The 17986-nt window shown below is 38.1% G+C and overlaps 2 protein-coding genes across 2 annotated transcripts; both read left to right on the forward strand.

The window, feature by feature from the left end:
• Nucleotides 1-4476: 4476 nt before the first annotated feature.
• yod1 (YOD1 deubiquitinase) lies at nt 4477-9585 on the forward strand. The gene is made up of 3 exons (XM_031301990.2): nt 4477-4595; nt 6366-6578; nt 6845-9585. Exons 2-3 carry the CDS (start codon nt 6371-6373, stop codon nt 7543-7545), a joined length of 909 nt encoding a protein of 302 aa, XP_031157850.1. The 5' UTR covers nt 4477-4595; nt 6366-6370; the 3' UTR covers nt 7546-9585.
• A 1753-nt stretch (nt 9586-11338) lies between these two features.
• zgc:158258 (uncharacterized protein LOC791186 homolog) lies at nt 11339-17686 on the forward strand. Its single transcript, XM_031301979.2, has 4 exons — nt 11339-11426; nt 15317-15473; nt 15783-15978; nt 16061-17686. Exons 2-4 carry the CDS (start codon nt 15369-15371, stop codon nt 17146-17148), a joined length of 1389 nt encoding a protein of 462 aa, XP_031157839.1. The 5' UTR covers nt 11339-11426; nt 15317-15368; the 3' UTR covers nt 17149-17686.
• The last annotated feature ends 300 nt before the right edge of the window (nt 17687-17986 follow it).

Consider the following 17986-nt stretch of genomic DNA (forward strand, 5'->3'; position numbering starts at 1 on the left):
TCAAAAAAAGTCATAAAAAGTCATAGTATAGTATGTCGAAAGAAATAGTCATAGTATAGTATGTCAAAAAAATAGTTATAGTATGTAAAAAAAAAATGTCATAGTATAGTATGTTGAAAAAAAGTCATAGTATTGTATGTCGAAAAAAGTCATAGTATAGTATATCGAAAAAGTCATAAAAAGTCCTAGTACAGTATGTCGAAAAAAAGTCTTGGTATAGTATGTCAAAAAAAGTCATAGAAACATCACAGTATAGTATGTCGAAAAAGTCATAGTATAGTATGTCAAAAATTGTTGAAAACATTCATAGTATAGTATGTCGAAAAAAGTCATGAAAAAGTCATAGTATAGTATGTTGAAAATTGTTGAAAACATTCATAGCATAGTATGTCGAAAAAAGTCATAAAAATAGTCATAGTATAGTATGTCGAAAATAGTATAGTATGTCGAAAAAATAGTCATAGTATTGTATGTCAAGAAATGTTGAAAAAAGTCATAGTATAGTATGTCAAAAAAAGTCATAAAAAGTCATAGTATAGTATGTCGAAAGAAATAGTCATAGTATAGTATGTCAAAAAAATAGTTATAGTATAGTATGTAAAAAAAAATGTCATAGTATAGTATGTTGAAAAAAAGTCATAGTATTGTATGTCGAAAAAAGTCATAGTATAGTATGTCGAAAATTGTTGAAAAAAGTCATAGTATAGTATGTCGAAAACATTCACAGTAAAGTATGTCAAAAAAGTCATAGAAACATCACAGTATAGTATGTCAAAAAAGTCATGAAAAAGTCATAGTATAGTATGTCAAAAATTGTTGAAAACATTCATAGTATAGTATGTCGAAAAAAGTCATGAAAAAGTCATAGTATAGTATGTTGAAAATTGTTGAAAACATTCATAGCATAGTATGTCGAAAAAAGTCATAAAAATAGTCATAGTATAGTATGTCGAAAATAGTATAGTATGTTGAAAAAAAGTCATAGTATTGTATGTCGAAAAAAGTCATAGTATAGTATGTCGAAAATTGTTGAAAACATTCATAGTATAGTATGTCGAAAAAAGTCGTGAAAAAGTCATAGTATAGTATGTTGAAAATTGTTGAAAACATTCATAGCATAGTATGTCGAAAAAAGTCATAAAAATAGTCATAGTATAGTTTGTCGAAAATAGTATAGTATGTCGAAAAAATAGTCATAGTATTGTATGTCAAAAAATGTTGAAAAAAGTCATAGTATAGTATGTTGAAAAAAGGTCATAGTATAGTGTGACTTTCCATTGGACATCTTATTTAAAAAATAGTTGGTAGTCATGGTGGGAATCAAACTCCAACCTAAGCCTCCCCAACCAGTCTTCTAACAGACTGAGCTATAAAACGCATCATAGCATTGTATGTCGAAAAAAGTCACAGTATAGTATGTCAGTGAAAACAGTGAGTTGCATTAGTCAATGCAGGAGGAGATAAAGGCATGTATGAGCATCTCTTGTACAGCAGTAAAAACTACAGCTCTCAGTTTACAAATATTCTTCAGGTGGAAAAAACAAGTTTTGGTCAGCTGCTTTACATGTGTGTCCAACAATGTCGATTTATCAAACAATCACCCTTAATTGCGCAGATTAGAGCGGACAGCAGAGGAAAGAGGCCCAATACATTGTATGATTGTGAGGACAACCTTTTTTGGAGCACCAATCAGAACCTCTGTCTTATCAGTATTGAGCTGTAATGAATTTACTGCTAACCAGTCCCTAATAGCATTGAGACAGTCAAGAAGCCTAGATAACCTGGAGTACTCACTTGGTTTAAATGAAAAATTAAGCTGGTTATAATCTGCATACCTGGTAAGCAATGTTGTATCTGTTTATGATCTGTCCCAAGGGCAGCAAATACAAAGAGAATAGCAGGGGCCCCACAACCGAGCCATGTGGACACCGCAGGACAGTGGAGAGGAATCTGACACACAGTCTCCTATAGAAATGGTAAAGCTTCTGTCGGTTGAGATAAAATGAAAACCAATCTGGAGCTATGCCTGATATACCCACCCAGTCGTGTGGCCTTTTAATCAGGATGTGATGGTCTACTGTGTCGAATGCTGAGCTGAGGTCAAGAAGTACCAACACAGAACAATCACCCACATCAGAGGACGTTAAAATATATTGGTGCAGTTAAAGTATAGTTAGTGCAGTTTATGGCGTGAGGTTTTGGTCCTAATGGACCACAGTCTCCTGCCAAAGGGGAGAGGTTTAAACAGTTTTTGTCCTGGGTTAGAGCAATTGGGTACAATCTTTCCTGCCTGCCTCAGCGTCTTGGAGGCGTACAGGTCTTGGAGAGAAGGCAGATTGCAGCCAATCACCTTCTCAGCAGAGCGGATGATACGCTGCAGTCTGCCCTTGTCCTTAGCAGTTGCAGCAGCGTACCAGATGGTGATGGAACAGGTGAGGATGGACTCAATGATGGCAGTGTAGAAGTGAACCATCACAGTCTTTAACAGGTTGAACTTCTTCAGCTGCCGCAGGAAGAACATCCTCTGATGGGCTTTTTTATAAGGGGGCTGGGCTCCCACTTGAGGTCATGGGAGATGTTGGAGCCCAGGAAGCGAAAGGACTCCACAATGTTGACTGTGGAGTCACCCAGGGTGATGGGGGCAGGTGGGGCTGCGTCCTTCCTAAAATCCACAACCATCCCCACTGTCTTCAGAGCGTTTAGCTCCAAGAAGTTCTGATTGCACCAGGTCACCAGGTGGTCAATCTCCCACCTGTAGGCAGACTCATCCCCACCAGAGATGTGGTCGGTGTCCAATGAGAGTGGTGTCATCCGCGAACTTCAGGAGGTTGACCGATTGGTGACTGGAGGTGCAGCTGTTGGTGTACAGGGAGAAGAGCAGAGGGGAAAGGACACAACTTTGAGGGGAACTGGTGCTGATGGTCAGAGAGTCAGAGATGTATTTCCCCAGCTTCATGCGCTGCATCTGGTCAGACAGGAAGTCTGTGATCCACCAGCAGGTGGAATCAGGCACATGCAGTTGGGACAGCTTGTCCTGTAGCAGAGCCAGGAGGCTGGTGGTGAAGGCAGAACTGAAGTCCACAAACAGGATCCTGGTGTAGGTTCCTGAGGAGTCCAGGTGCCAGAGGATGAAATGAAGAGCCATGTTGACTACGTCTACAGACCTGTTGGCTCTCATAGGGTCTATAGTATAGTATGTCATAAAAAGTCATAGCATGGTATGTCATTAACAAAGACATAGTATGTAATTCAAAAAGTAGTAGTATACATTAAAATACCATTAAAAGGTTATAGTATAGTATGTCATACAAACATTGTAAAATATATATCATAAAAATGTCAAATATGTAACAGTAACCTATGTCATAGAAAATTCATAGTACTGTATGTCATAAAAAAGTATAATATTTTATAAAATGTCATAAAATATCATAGAATAGTTTGTCATAAAAAAGTCATAAAATTGTCAAAACAAAGTCATAGTGTAGTAAAAAAGAAAAAAAACTTCATAGTATAGTATGTCATAAAAAGTCATAGAAAAGTCAATATAGTATGTCATCAGAGATGTCAATAAAAAGTCATAGTTTAGCATGTCATAAAAAAGTCATAGTATAGTAAAACAGTCATAGTAGCTATAGTATGTTACAAAACAATGTTGTAAAAATGTCATTGTATAGTACCGGTATATCATAAATGAAGTATGTCAGCAAGAGCTGAGCCCTGAGGGCAACGCAATTAATTGGGAGACAGTCTGGGACAACATTTTCCATTGTTCCAAGAACCCAAATCACCAGCAGATTCACTTCAACACAATGTCATTCATAGGACATATTGGACTCCTCAGAAGAGATACATCTCTAAAGTCATTCCCACTCCGTACTGCATGTTCTGTCAACCTGAACAAACTGGAACCTTCCTGCACATGGTCTAGGAGTGTGAACAGGTGCATTAGTTCTGGAATAAAAGTGGTGGGAGAGGGTTTTTATTCTTGTTCAATTTGTGTTTCTGTTCTGTATGTTAAAATTGATGATAAAAAAAAATAAAAATAAAGTATGTCATTAAAAAGTCATTGTATAGTATGCTGCAAAAATGTTATAGTATGTCATTAAAAGTCATAAAAAACTATAGTATAGTATGGCACTAAAATGTCATAGTATAGTATGTCATAAAAAAGTCATAGTAGCTGTAGTATGTCACAAACAAATGTCGTAAAAATGTCATAGTAGCCTACCAGTATGCCATACAAGTCATAGTAGGCTATAGCATGCCACAAAAATGTCATAGTATGTCATTTGTCATAAAGTCATAGTAGCAATAGTATGTCACAGAAAATGTAAAAAAAAAAAAAAAATGCGTAGTCTTAGTCATATGTCATAAAAAGAGTCATACAATATGGATATGTCAAATATAGCATATTTCTTGCCACTTACAAAAGTATAACTAATTTACAGTAGATATCCTCTGTTATCAGACAGGGAACGTCATTGCGTTGTACCGACGTAGACTGACGTAGACAGACGTTTTACACATCAGTCTCTCACTGCTGAATGTTTATTGTTTGAGGTAGTTAACGTTAGAGCTGCAGTCAACAGCAGGTAAGAATGCAACATACCACTCGTTGTCATGTCACGTTATATACATATATATACAGCTAATTGGCAGGTTACAGAATTTACCTGGATGCAAAACGCTTGGAAAAACAGTCCACTTAACGCAAAGTTAATGTGCAAGTTAGCATGCTAACGTTAGCAGATGATACATGATCTAACGTTAGGTACCGTTTATAACGGAATCGGGGCAAGTATGTTTCTTTCATACATGTTAAGGATAAATGCCACAAACGCTTTGGCTAGCCAGCTAATTGTCGCGTTAACGTTGTATGGCAAGAGGATCCGCATAATGCAGCATGTTTCTTGCTTGGCAGGGAGTTCCTAGCTTAGCCCAATATCTGTTTGTCTTGCTGTTGAGTTTTTACTGAGTCGTCAACGTTAACTTACCAGAACAAAGAAAATAAAACAAAGCGATGTCGCTGTCATGTGTTACTGCTGCTGCTCATCAGCACTTTAATTGTTATTTCGGTTCCATTTAGAAAGCAGTTGTTACACAACGGCCAGCATAATGTATCCGACATTCTGATTCTTGCTGTGTTGCGTAAGTTAGGCTAACAAATACAATTAGCAAGCGAGCTAACTTAGCTAACGTTAAATAACGACCACAAAAACACGTGGATGAAGTCCATTTAATCACCAACTCGAGCAGACAGCATCTTAGGGAACATTACGCTACATATTTTATGTAAGGGTAAAATCATGTTTAAAATATTAAATGTCCCTAAACCCCCTCAATGATGTAGCTAACGTTACTGAAGGGCAACTCGACTTTTCAAATGGTTATGAGTCGAGTGGGTAACGTTACTTCGTTCTTGCTTAATTTTATTTTATGTAGCTAAACTTGGAGTGGGACTTCATAGGATCTGGCCCTGCTTCAGCCCCAGTTTGTGACTAACACTCTTTGTACATTTTAAACTTTTGCATTGATGAATGAATGAATCACACTTTGAAAAGGTCACTCCTCAGTTGAGGTTAATATTTGAAAATCTACAGTCATTTTAAATGATACATTGCCTTTTGTTTACTTTTGGTAAACCGTAACTGATTGTCTGACCTTTCTGTAGCCCAACTATTCTTGAAATAGCTAGTACTTTGAAAATTAATTTGGAAAACTAAAATGTTTTCTGTTGTGCCACAGATACGAGAAAACTATACTTAAAACCATACACAGACCATCTACACTTTGCTCATTTGTATCAGCCATCATTAGCATTTCAACACAGCCCATATCTACTTTGAAATGACAATTAATTTATTTTAATTTCTAAATAAAAGGGTGATTTTTATTTACCAATATAATTCCTTGACAAGGCCTTTTAATTATTTTTTTTTTTTTTTTTTAAGTTTCATTATTAGAATGGCAAGTGTAATTTGCTGCATTCAAGACTCACCAAAATTAACAACAAACAGAAAATAGCGTACGGTTTGTACTGAAGATTACCCCGTTCTTAAAATGTATTTTAAACAATTTAATGAGAATGGTACATAATTACTGTTAAGCATTAGAAGCAGAAAGAGCAGAACGATTAGATCCGATAATGCCTGGGTATGAATATGTTTTGATATTCCAGTTAGGCTTTTATAGTCTTAAAAAAAACAAAAAACTAATGACAAAGTCGATTTATTATTCTTTATCATGTGCAATATGTCCAGAAAGTGTGCTCTTGATAGCTATTACAATGTCTTGACAGCAATGAGCAAAGTTCATTCCAAATAACTGCAGTGTTACTGATATATTGTCACATGTTTTTACAGGTAGGATGTTGCGGCTTCGCTGTAAGACCAAAAATGGGAGCCACATAATGCAGGGCTTGACTCATCAGTCCTGTGTGCAAGAGCTAAAGAGCAAGGTGGAGGAGCTGACTGGTATCCCCTGTGATGTGCAGAAAATTATGGTTGGTTATCCACCCTCCAGCCTTGATCTTAAAAATGGAGATGCTCACCTCAAAGACTACCCCATCAAATCCGGTATGTTGTCAAGACATCCAAAATATGCAGATGAATTAACACATTTATATGACTATTTTATTGAATGACACATTTTCAAGACATACTTACATGTTAATCCAGTCATTACACTTATGTTGTATTATGTAAGTTTAGGTGTACTGACCCTCAACTCAACATTTAGTTAACAACTGGATAGCTGTAAACAAGATAGATTTTTTTTTTTTTTCCCTCTCAATCTCTTCTTACCAAAGTCTGACCAGGCTGTATTGCGTCATCCTTTACAGGAGACACACTCATTGTTGAGGAAGAAAAAAACAAGCCAAAGCCTCCTCAGGATCACCCCACGGTGACTAAAGCACCACGCCTGGAAGCCTCACCCATGCTGGCGCGTCGAGTGGTCCCAGCTGACAACTCCTGCCTCTTCACCAGTGTGTATTATGTGGTGGAAGGCGGTGTGTATGACCCTGCTTGTGCCCCTGAGATGCGAGGCCTCATCGCCCAGATTGTGTCAAGTGATCCCGCAGCTTACTCAGAAGCGGTGCTAGGAAAGACCAATGAGGAGTACTGCACTTGGATAAGGCGTGACGACACCTGGGGGGGAGCCATCGAGGTGTCTATCCTGTCCAAGTTTTACAAATGTGAGATCTGTGTGGTGGACACTCAGACAGTCCGAGTGGATCGGTTTGGGGAGGATGCTGGCTACCACAAACGCGTGCTGCTCATCTACGACGGCATCCACTATGACCCACTGCAGAAAGAAACGCCCGGCTCTGACACACCGCCCCATACTATCTTCTCAACCACTGACGACGTAATCCTGGCACAGGCCCTCGAGCTGGCAGATGAGGCTCGCCGCAAGCGGCAATTCACAGACGTTAATCGTTTTGCATTGCGCTGCATGGTGTGCCAGACAGGCCTGGTGGGACAAAAGGAAGCTCGTGAGCATGCCAAGGAGACGGGCCACACCAATTTTGGCGAAGTGTGAACACTGTTTTGTCTTTTCTCCCTCTCACAAATACAACTATTCTGTCAATCTGCTTGTGTGATCCTCTACCTCACATTGTCCAGCAACATCTATGGAGAATCTGCAGACACTGTGTGCAGCCTCTAACCTGTTCAGTATTACTTTCTAACTGCTGAAAGTTCTCAGTCAGAAATGCTACTGCAGCGCTCCGATGTCTTCAAACCGTCATTTTAGTCTGTTAGGGATGGTTCCAAATGTGTTTTAACTGGGTCAAGTAAAATATGCAAACCATTCTTAGGATTTGTCTTATTCTCTTTCGATAACTCGATGGCTGGGTTGTATTGATAACAAACCAAATAGTGGCTGATGTGTTGTCAATTAGAAAATGCATCAAATAGCCATTATTTACCTGTGACTGACTAAACGTATACTTGTTAAAACCCTGCTATTTGGCTCTAGAAGAAGTTTAAAACGACCACTGAGAATTATTTGCACTACGATGTGATCCTATTCACTGTTGTCTTAAGCGCGGCACACAAAGTGACTGTTATTCATCATGTTGGTTATGTAGCATGTTTTTTATTTCTCTTCCAATACTAAAAAACTGATAATTAAGTTCATGTAGATGTCCAAATTGTTCAGTACAGCACAGTCGGGCTGTGTTAATACTAAGCTGGATTCATTTTTATACGTGACATCTCTTTGAATTTACTGAGCGGTGGCCATTGAGATTGATGTTATGCATTTTAAAATACAATATGTGAGAAATTGTGATCCAAATTAACCTAATTCCTTATGTGGGAATTTTAATTTTTTTCCCCTGCTTTTTTTTGATGTTGCAACATGGTTTATCAGTGATCTTATTTTAGATTTGACAGAAGAAATAATGGTGCTGAAAACAAAGTCTGTAGCTCTTAGTTTTTTCTTCATGGGTACGGCAGTTTTTCAGGAGTGTAATTTTTAATTCTAGTGTGTAATTTTCAAATGTCATGCTGAAATCTTTTAAAAAATTGTGTTTTTGTTTTATATGGCTGCATATTTAAAAAAGAAAAACAACACTTTAAGCAGGATGAGGGGTTTGAGCGTTGTATTTCAGAACACAAGTTATGGTGAGAGGGGAGTGTAGTGACTAGAAATCTGAAACGAGTGAGTGCAAGACATGCTGTATAACCTGCTCACTTAATGCATTTACAGTACTGTTTAGGTACAGTCCATACATTATATGTTTAGCTAAGCAGAAATGCTGTGAATGCTTATTCAGCATTAACCATTTACCTTTGCAATTTTAATTTTTCAGTTGACATTTGCAGCCCAAAAGTATCTTTAGTCAGGGTGTTTGAAAACAATGAGTTAAAGTCCATTTTGGTTTAATATGTAGTGCATGTTGGCCAAAACAAAAAGCGCCATTCTGTTTCACTGTATGTTTTGCACAACTGGAGCATGTTCTCACATTTTCAGCTTAAGTTAGAAGTCATCTCTATGCTAATTCCTTTAATACTATACTCACTGCCGAGAAGGATGAAGCACACACTTTTTTATGTTGAACCACAGCTCAAAAATGTTACATTGGCCATTAAGATAGTTGTGGGATTAGTTTTTTTCCTTAAAGGCCGGTTTATTGTGGCTTCATGTTGTGCAGAACCATTATTTCTACTTCACATATATATGGTGGCAATATTTGTACGGAGTTGTTGCCAAAAAAATGGAGTTTGACAGTGAACGACTTGATTGGGGCTTCTTTCTTTTGTTGATTTGTCTTGTTTTAGACTCAGAGAACAAAAGGCATAGCTAAAATGTAATTTCTTTATTTGAATGTGAATTACTATGAGTTCCCCCTTCATTTGTTACCTATTAGGTAGTTTATTTTAACATTGAATATGGATTAGTCAGCTTGCATAAAAGTAAAACTATGAAATGGCTTTATTGTATTTTATATTTACCAAGTTCTCATGACTCAAGGACAATAACAATGAATGTTGCACACAAAGCACTACAGAATAACTGGATTTACTTGATTTTTTTTTTTCAGTGTTGTGTCACAATTAAAAGTTATAGCCGATGTTGTGGATGAGTCGTTTTGTTTTACCGGTAACAATTTTTTTTTCTTCAGTTTACTCTTAGATATTTTTTTTATGTTTCATGTTGGTAGTGATTGTTACAATTCTGTTCATCTTATTTTCTTATAATTATTGTAATAATTGTCCCCACACCACCCATCTATTTATAGCTCCTGTTGACAATCCATGGCCACTGGAAATAAACCCTGTAGGCTACACAACACTGATCCTGTGCCATCGTAGTGGGATTACACTACCTACATGTTATTTTAAGGAAAATCTACCCTTTCTTAATAGGATCTGAGATTTGTTCAGCTGTTGGTCAAGGAGGCTATGTGAAAGATAGAGTTACATTGCACTTATCATTTGCAGTTAGATTTTAGGCCTAATAAAGTTTGTGTCTGAGGATGGGCTTTTTAAAAAAAAAATATGTTCGATAAAGCCGTATGGACCTTTTCCCATGCCTCACTTGGATTTTTATTTGGTTCCTTCATAGGCATTTTTGATGGCATACATGTTGGCATATAGCGGAAAAACCACAGGTGGAGATGGAGCCATCATTGTGATTAATTACACATTTTTGTATACGTCTGCCTAGAAACATCCTGTCTTGCCAGCTTGCAGCTTGGAAAAGTCTATTTTAGCTGTTTCCCAAATTTATACAAACTATGTTATAGTAGACAGTAATTGTAACATGTAACCAAGTACATTTACTCAAGTATTGTACTTAAGTATAAATTAGAGGCAATTGTACTTTACTTAAGTATTTCCATTTAATGCAACATTATACTTCTAATCCACTACATCTCAGAGGCAAATATTGTACTTTTTGCTCCACTACATTTGTCTGACAGCTTTAGTTACTTTTCAGATTACAATTTTCATACGTTGAAACTCTCCTACTTCTTAAGGAGCAGATGGGCTAACATTTCACCTGGATTTTACCTCATACCAGCTCATGTGACAAATAAAACTGATTGATTGAATGCGATAAATAAACTATTTATAAACCCTCTTGTATCAGCTGGAGAGTATTCACAGTGTGGTATTAGTACTTTTACTTATGTAAAGAATCTGAACACTTCTTCCACCACTGGTATACAGTATAATGATACAAGCTGACATGTCGTCAATCAAACTCTTGGCATAAATCATTAATCATTATTGATCACGAGTATTGGCCAATTCATTGTTTTGTTGATCAACAGAAATAAGCAGTTTTGATAATCCATTGTCATTTAATTAATGTTTGGAGAAAACAAGCCACTCATTCTCTACTTCTTTAGTTTCTCAATCGTGAGAATTTGTTTTGCTAAACAATTTGTAGATTGACAATTTTCTGACGTTTCATTGATTTATTGAGAAACTAATCGGCAGACCAATCAATGAAAATCAGTACTTACAGGAGAAATTAAAATACAAAAGAATAATGTCAAAGATGTACTTTTTTTTTTTTAAAGATTGTGTGTTGTCGCAAAGATGACTTCACTACAACACGTTTAACTATCCAACAAGGGTTACTATAGCAACTATCTCAAGTGATGTTTATGCAACAAAAGGACCGCTTACATATCCTTTTACAGTATAGTAACGACTTACTTTTTGAATAACGAGTACTTCTCACGCGGTTAGCGGAGAGAGTTGCAAACAGGAGATAGTGATTAGCAGATTACTGCAGTTGTAGGACGACAAAGGCTTGTGTGTCTTAAGGAGAATGCTGCTCTCTGATTGGCTAAAAGCTTAGGGCACAAAGTCCCTCAGGTAACACAGAGCCGGCGGCTCACTTCACTTGGACAATAAGCAGAAGATGGATAACTAAAGACTAATGAACGGTGATTCAAACAGGTATGTGCTCAATGAATGTTATTTCTAGTTTGTGGTCAGTTTAATCTACTTAAAGTTAGTTCAAACACCTTTATATAGTCTAGTCTAGTTTAAATGGATGTTTTGCATATTTTGTAAAAGACAGCTTTTGGGGAAGATAATCTTTATCACAAAAGGACAGGGAGCCCAATCTACTTTAAACCTGAATCTGAAGACAGAGGCTAGAAGACCTGTGAGGGTTAAAATAAATTTAAACTAAAATTATGGATTATTTGAACCAGCTGTACAATCCCCTTAAAAAATGCATTAAGGATAATACAAGCTTGGTCAGTTGGTCTTTATAGCCACAATAAAAACTGCAACTGCGACTGTGTTATTGGAGCAGAGATTAATGTTCCAAGGAGTTCCACAGGACACTTACATTTATGGTCTTTTGTGGCAGTTGCTGTGCTCATAGGTGTATCTATATACAGAGATAACATTGTGATGTGTTTTCATCCATGTGCTTTCACTGGAAACAGGGGTTAATGACTGACTAAAGTCTGAGGTTTTGTTATGACAAGGGAAAAAACCCAGGTCACACTACACACTTAACAGCACAGGACTATATACTGTAATACTTAATACTTAGGGAAGGTCAATTTGATTACCAAAAATGAATAGCTTTTAAAGTTTAAAAGACTCTATCGATATTGTTATTTGCATGTGATCAACCCAGATTGTGTCAGTTAACACAATAAATGTTATCTCAGATTCATATCCTGACATTCATGTAGCAGGATATGGGGCCATTTACATATTAGCCTGGCGATAGGGACTTCAATTGTTTTTTACAGGGATGGGATGACATGGCAAAGCATGAACAGAGAACAGGAGTGCTTTTGTGCCTCGATTGGTCCATCTAGCAGCCCTTCCTTCTCAGGTGTTGAAACTTATCCAAATGTGAATTTCTTTTCACTAGGATCAGACAGAGGTTCCTTTATACCAAATGTCCAGCTTTATATAGTAGGAAAGGAAAATGTATTTATTTTCTAAAATGTGTTCTGGTAGAAATTGCACGCTCAAATTAAACAACTTTAACAACAAACAACCAACAATTTGGTCATTTACAGTAAAAAGTGTCTCACATTGCCAGAATAGTGCCTACATTTTAGCATCCCCAGGAGAAGACTAATCCATAATCATTGTATCACCATTTACATATCTCTTTGTATCTCACCATGTAAAACTAATGATAATTTCTGTGGACGAACATACACCCACATTAATAATGTTGCAGTAAGACAAAAGGGTCAAAATGGATATCATATGGCTTTCAGGGGATCATTGCTGCTGCCCCCCACTCCCTCTGAAACTGATCCGGTTGAGGAAGATTAGGAGTGGCATGTGTGCTGTAATCTGAGTCACATGCAGTTAGAGGACTAGTTAGATATCTGTCAGAAACATACTAAACTATGATACCCTGTCAGTAGTCTGTCCAGTCAACAGAAATGTCCGATTGATTACAATATTTTCTAGATTGCTCAAACATTACTCGTCCATCTAAACACATGCAGCTTCTAAAAAAGGACCATTGCTGCGGTTTTTCGCCAATTAACTACTAGACTATGCTTTACATCTTTGTGAACCATTTGCCAAATATACTGTACTCTTTAAGATGGACTTCCAGGCAGCCACTCGTAATTTTTCGTAAAGACCAAAATTAGATGATCTTTTAGTTAACATTTAGTCACCTTTAATCGGTTTTGTTTTTCTCAAAATTCACATTACACTTGCACAGTAATGCAGTTGTAAGCATGGAATGTTTTGAAAACTAGTTGCCTTCACAAGCTATGTTATCAGGAGTCCAGGCCTAGGAGAAGACAAAAAACATATGGATGTTGTGAAAATAACAGTGTACATTTCTTTTTCTTGTCTTGCATTAATATGGTTGCTGTTCTGTTGGGGTTTGACCACTAACACTTCAATGCATGACAATAGTTTTCTGAAACTGCCTAAAACTGAGCAAAGAAATTCTTACTTTTTACTAAAACAAAACTTACCAAAGAATGTATTGCCTATCTAGAAGCATTGTAGATAGATTGATTGTACAGAGGCCGCAAAGGGCTTCTTTAGGAATTTATAAACACTTCTAATTCGCTTTTTTTAAATTGTCTTTCAACAACTTTTTTGAATTCTCACAGTATTTCTTACATTATTTTACGATACTATCCCTAGAGCTCCTGCAATGCGTACAAGAATGCTGTGCCTACCACTGGATACATTTGTTATTTAATGTCAGTGTATGAAGTCAAAATTGTGCACTCTTGTCCAAGTCATGCTAAGATGTTATAAATGCGCTATTAAGGCACAGAATCACACAATATATGCCATGTTACAGTATAAGCTAATAACATTAAAATAACCCAGTACTAATTTAAATCCTGGGTTGATATAACACCGAGTTATCTTTACATGTTTGACTGTGTGTATATTTAGTCCTGAGCTAATGGGGGTGGCAGTAGCTCAGTCCGTAGGGACTTGGGTTGGGAACCGGAGGGTCGCTGGTTCAAGTCCCAGTACGGACCAAAGTACAGAGTGTGGATTGGTAGCTGGAGAGATGCCAGTTCAACTCCTGGTCACTGCCAGGTGCTCTTGAGCAAGGCACCATCCCCCCCCCCCCCCCAACTGCTCAGGGCGCTGGTCCAGCACTGGCAGCCCACTCACTCTGACATCTCTCCATTTGTGCATGAATAGGTCCTGAGCGTGTGTGTATGTCAGGCCTGTGTGTAGTGATTTCTAACAAACAGAGTGTAAATTGTAATTTCCCCACTGGGTTTCAATAAACAGTATAAATTATTAGTAAAGACAGATCAGCCGGATCTAGTGCTGATTGCTGTTTATTTTCCATCCTCTCTCTGCGTACATTTAGATTGGCTCCAAGCCATGTGTTGTTGATCAGTGTCTGTGCACATTGTACTGCCCATTATTATAAAGGAAGTTTAAATTACTTTACAGCTAAAATATTGTCCTATGGCAGTTACAGCAGATGTGTTCAAAGCTCTGGAATTAAGAAATGTGGTTGATGCTTTGACAGACAATCCAGAGAGAAACATACTGAATGTCACTGAATCTTGTGGTCTGCTGTAATGCAACAATTTGTCAAACTCTGATCTGTGTTTTGTTGGTCAATAAGTGCATGTTGAGCCCTGCAGAATGTGTTTTGTCTTTTTTGCCGGACATCTGGCATGATGAGTAGCAAGCATATTTTTGCTGCAAAACCTCAATACAGACTACCAGTATTGAGGGTGAGCCTCTGTGTTCTTAATCCTTACTGTTCATTAGTGGTCTGGACATTGTTGGAATCTGGTCATTTCTTAATAACAAGAACCAACTTATTGGTTAAGTCCAGTGTACATACTGTAGATGTTAGATCTCTCATTGAAGTCCATGTGTCAGATATACTCTTAAAACTTTATTTTACTGTTTTTTCATGCACATTAACTATTACTAAATAATAATAAAAAAAATGTCTATTGAGCCTCCATGGCATCACACCAGTGTGTTATTTGTTAACTAGATACCCTTTTATGCTGATTAGCAATTGCTGCATAATGTCAGAACTAAAGCAAGTGTAAGGTTAGCGTACAAATATTGCAAGGGATATAATGTTAGACTACTGCAAGAGACTGCAGTATTTTAAAGAAAATTCCCAATGTGGTCCTTTAGGGATAGATTTCATACTGTACAAAAATGCAAGCAAACCAACGACTGTTTGGAAGATAGAACTAAAAACCAGTGGGAAAATGGTCAATAAAAAAAAGTATAAAGAATGTGGTTAAAATAGGCAAACTAGTATGGTCCATTAAAAAGAAATATACTTTTGATTAAAGCTTGTAAAGTAACCATTTTAATGTATTCCCTTTTCACAGAGTGAAACACAACAATCTGTGCCACTAACCTTGGATACACTAGGGCACTAAGATGCCAAAAAGCGATACCTGGCCAGGTGGCACTGGATTAGAGACGATGACTGGCATGGACAGTGCTGGCAGCTGTGACAGCGTTGTCAGCGCCAATTCTGCCTTTGTAAGTTACTGACCTTACCCTCTTGAATCTGAGAAACGTATTAGTTCTACTACAACTCATTATACAAAACAACAGGAAATATCAAGACAAAACCATGTAGGTAACTGAGCTGAAACATAAAAGCCTAGGGATGCATCTGGTTTCACAATTTTGTATTTAGAAGTGAACAGTTTAAGGCCTTAAACATTCTCCTATAAAAAGGGATGTCAATTGTTCTGTTTTGTTCATTTCTAAGAGTGTATGTCACCTTTGGGATGTGGAATTGTGGAATTGATTTTAAAAGGAAAGCCATTCTTTTATGTATTACAGAGTGATGATAGTCTGGAGCACCTGTCTGCTGAAGAGAAGGCCTGTCTCATGTTTTTGGAGGAGACTATTGAGTCTTTGGATACTGAGGAAGATAGTGGACTGTCCAATGACGAACCTGACCAACTGCCCAGCCCTGGCAACCTTGCTACCAAACGGGCTGACCTGTCAGCCTCCATGAGCAAAAGCAAGCTCAACAGTGAGTTCATCTCTAGGCACAGATGCAGAATTAACATTAATGAATAAAATACTTTCTAATGTTCTAATTGTTTGTTTTTCAGGTTCACAGAAACATGCCTCTGCGGAACACAAAAAGGAAAATGTTGACAACAAACTCATGCTGAGCTACCTGGTTCCCACACCTTTTGTTCTGGCAAGCAGCTCTCCATGTTCTGTACCCAATGCAAAGTCGAGTGTCCCTCCAGACAAAAACATCAGCTCTAAGCCTCACTTCACTCCTTCAAGCAACAAACCCGAACACACAAACAACCAGAACCAGAAAGTACCATTAGAGGTTAATGTCGTGATACCTCCTCCCACCAAACCCAGGGACTACTCAGTTAAGACAGCTGAAGGTTTACCCAGAGGTCCTCTGTCCTATGAGGCACTTGTTCATCTGCGAAGAAGTGCCTCCACAAAGAAAACGCCTCTATGTCCCACAATTGATCATACTATAGAGTTGGACAAGCACCTTCCTGTCACAGTGGAAGGCCCAAAACTCGGAAATCTGCTAAAATATGACAGATCCCACCCAGAGGCTTTTAAGTCTAAGACAGGTCCTCCGGTTGTGGCCCCCAAACCAAAAAAGATTCCTGCCAACATATCTGTGAAAACACAAAATGAAGCATCCATAACCTCAGAATCTTCACACAATGTGAACAATGGAACAGATCCCCAGGTCGTGAGACTGGAAGCTTTGCAGAAGCTGGGTCTCCTCAAAGACCAACATCCAGATGTTGAGACAGTAGCCCTGCTGTCTCCCCCTAAATCTCACTCCTCTCTGGACCAGACACACACCAGATCTACAAGAGGTCCATCTAATGTTAATCCATCCAGAAGCCCATCGTTTTGTCATTCTAAAGTGCCCACAGAGCCCAAAAACAAGCCTCTGCAGAACAGTGCCAGTTTCCATCACTACTCCAGACGTGACCAACAACATGTGTCTGTATCACATCCGTCTCAATCCAGTGGATTGAAGGCAACTGGTCTGGAGCGCTCTGCTACCCTGGACAACCACAGAAACGGTGAAAACTGTCAGCCTGTACCCCGCAAACCCGCAAACTCAGTGGGATATACGGTGATGGTGGTGCCTGGGATGGGAGCCGATCGAAAAGAAGCACTCCGAAAGCTTGGACTGCTCAAAGACTAAAGCAGGTAAACAGCAGTCTGCCTGCCAGAGTACCATCCTCTTAAAGAGAGTTAAAGCATTAAGTGGGAACTTGGCACCTTGGCAAACTAAAGCAGAAGAGGATGAAGAGAGGAGGACAAATTTAAAGGGCCAGACCAGCACTTTTAATATAGGTTTTAATACAAGGGACTGGACTTACTCCGATGCACAAAAATAACATTTTAGATACTGATAGTGTGGCTTTCCGTTAATCTCGTTCCTTCCTCATTATATTGTGCATAACATGCTGCTCCACTGTAATTCTACTTAAAGGAAACATCAACTCAAATCAACAGAATTGTTACATAACTGATTGTTTCATAACTCACAGATGTGCCTATAAGTAGATTGTTGAATACATTTCTTGGAGCAAAGCCTCAAAGAAGATCATAAGTATTGCAAAACCAAATTTTGAAGTGTTTTGGGTTGATTTTTCAGTGTTTTCTAAGCTTGAGTAGCAATCAGCAGTACATTATCATTGAGATGTGATGCATACCTACCAACATTAGGCTGTGAAAAAAGGCAAGGTTTCTGGGGTATCGGCAAATGGCTTACCCTCAACGCCTTCATACACCACAGATGAAAAGGAATACATACAAGGATGTTACTTTAATTAGTCTTAAATTCATAGCTCACAGTGAAAAAAAAAAAGTCTGCATCTCAAATTTACATCACAAAGGGTTAGGTGTGTATGTGTGTGTATGTGTGTCCAGGACAGTTTCAGTGTGTCGCAGTGGAGGGCAGAGGTTGAGCAGGCGCAGTCAGGCAGGATGGTTTGACAACCCATGCTCCAGACTGGGTTGACAGGTACCACGATACT

This window comes from Sander lucioperca, chromosome 6 (genome assembly GCF_008315115.2).
Source record: "Sander lucioperca isolate FBNREF2018 chromosome 6, SLUC_FBN_1.2, whole genome shotgun sequence".
In the NCBI taxonomy this organism is placed as follows: Eukaryota; Metazoa; Chordata; class Actinopteri; order Perciformes; family Percidae; genus Sander; species Sander lucioperca.

Excerpts from the sequence above, each read along its gene's own strand:
- zgc:158258 (XM_031301979.2), top strand. The coding sequence starts at position 15,369 with ATGCCAAAAAGCGATACCTGGCCAGGTGGCACTGGATTAGAGACGATG. Across the intron at positions 15,474-15,782 it reads TCAGCGCCAATTCTGCCTTT|AGTGATGATAGTCTGGAGCA; the intron begins GTAAGTTACTGA and ends TATGTATTACAG. Across the intron at positions 15,979-16,060 it reads GAGCAAAAGCAAGCTCAACA|GTTCACAGAAACATGCCTCT; the intron begins GTGAGTTCATCT and ends TTTGTTTTTCAG.
- yod1 (XM_031301990.2), top strand. The coding sequence starts at position 6,371 with ATGTTGCGGCTTCGCTGTAAGACCAAAAATGGGAGCCACATAATGCAG. Across the intron at positions 6,579-6,844 it reads AGACTACCCCATCAAATCCG|GAGACACACTCATTGTTGAG; the intron begins GTATGTTGTCAA and ends CATCCTTTACAG.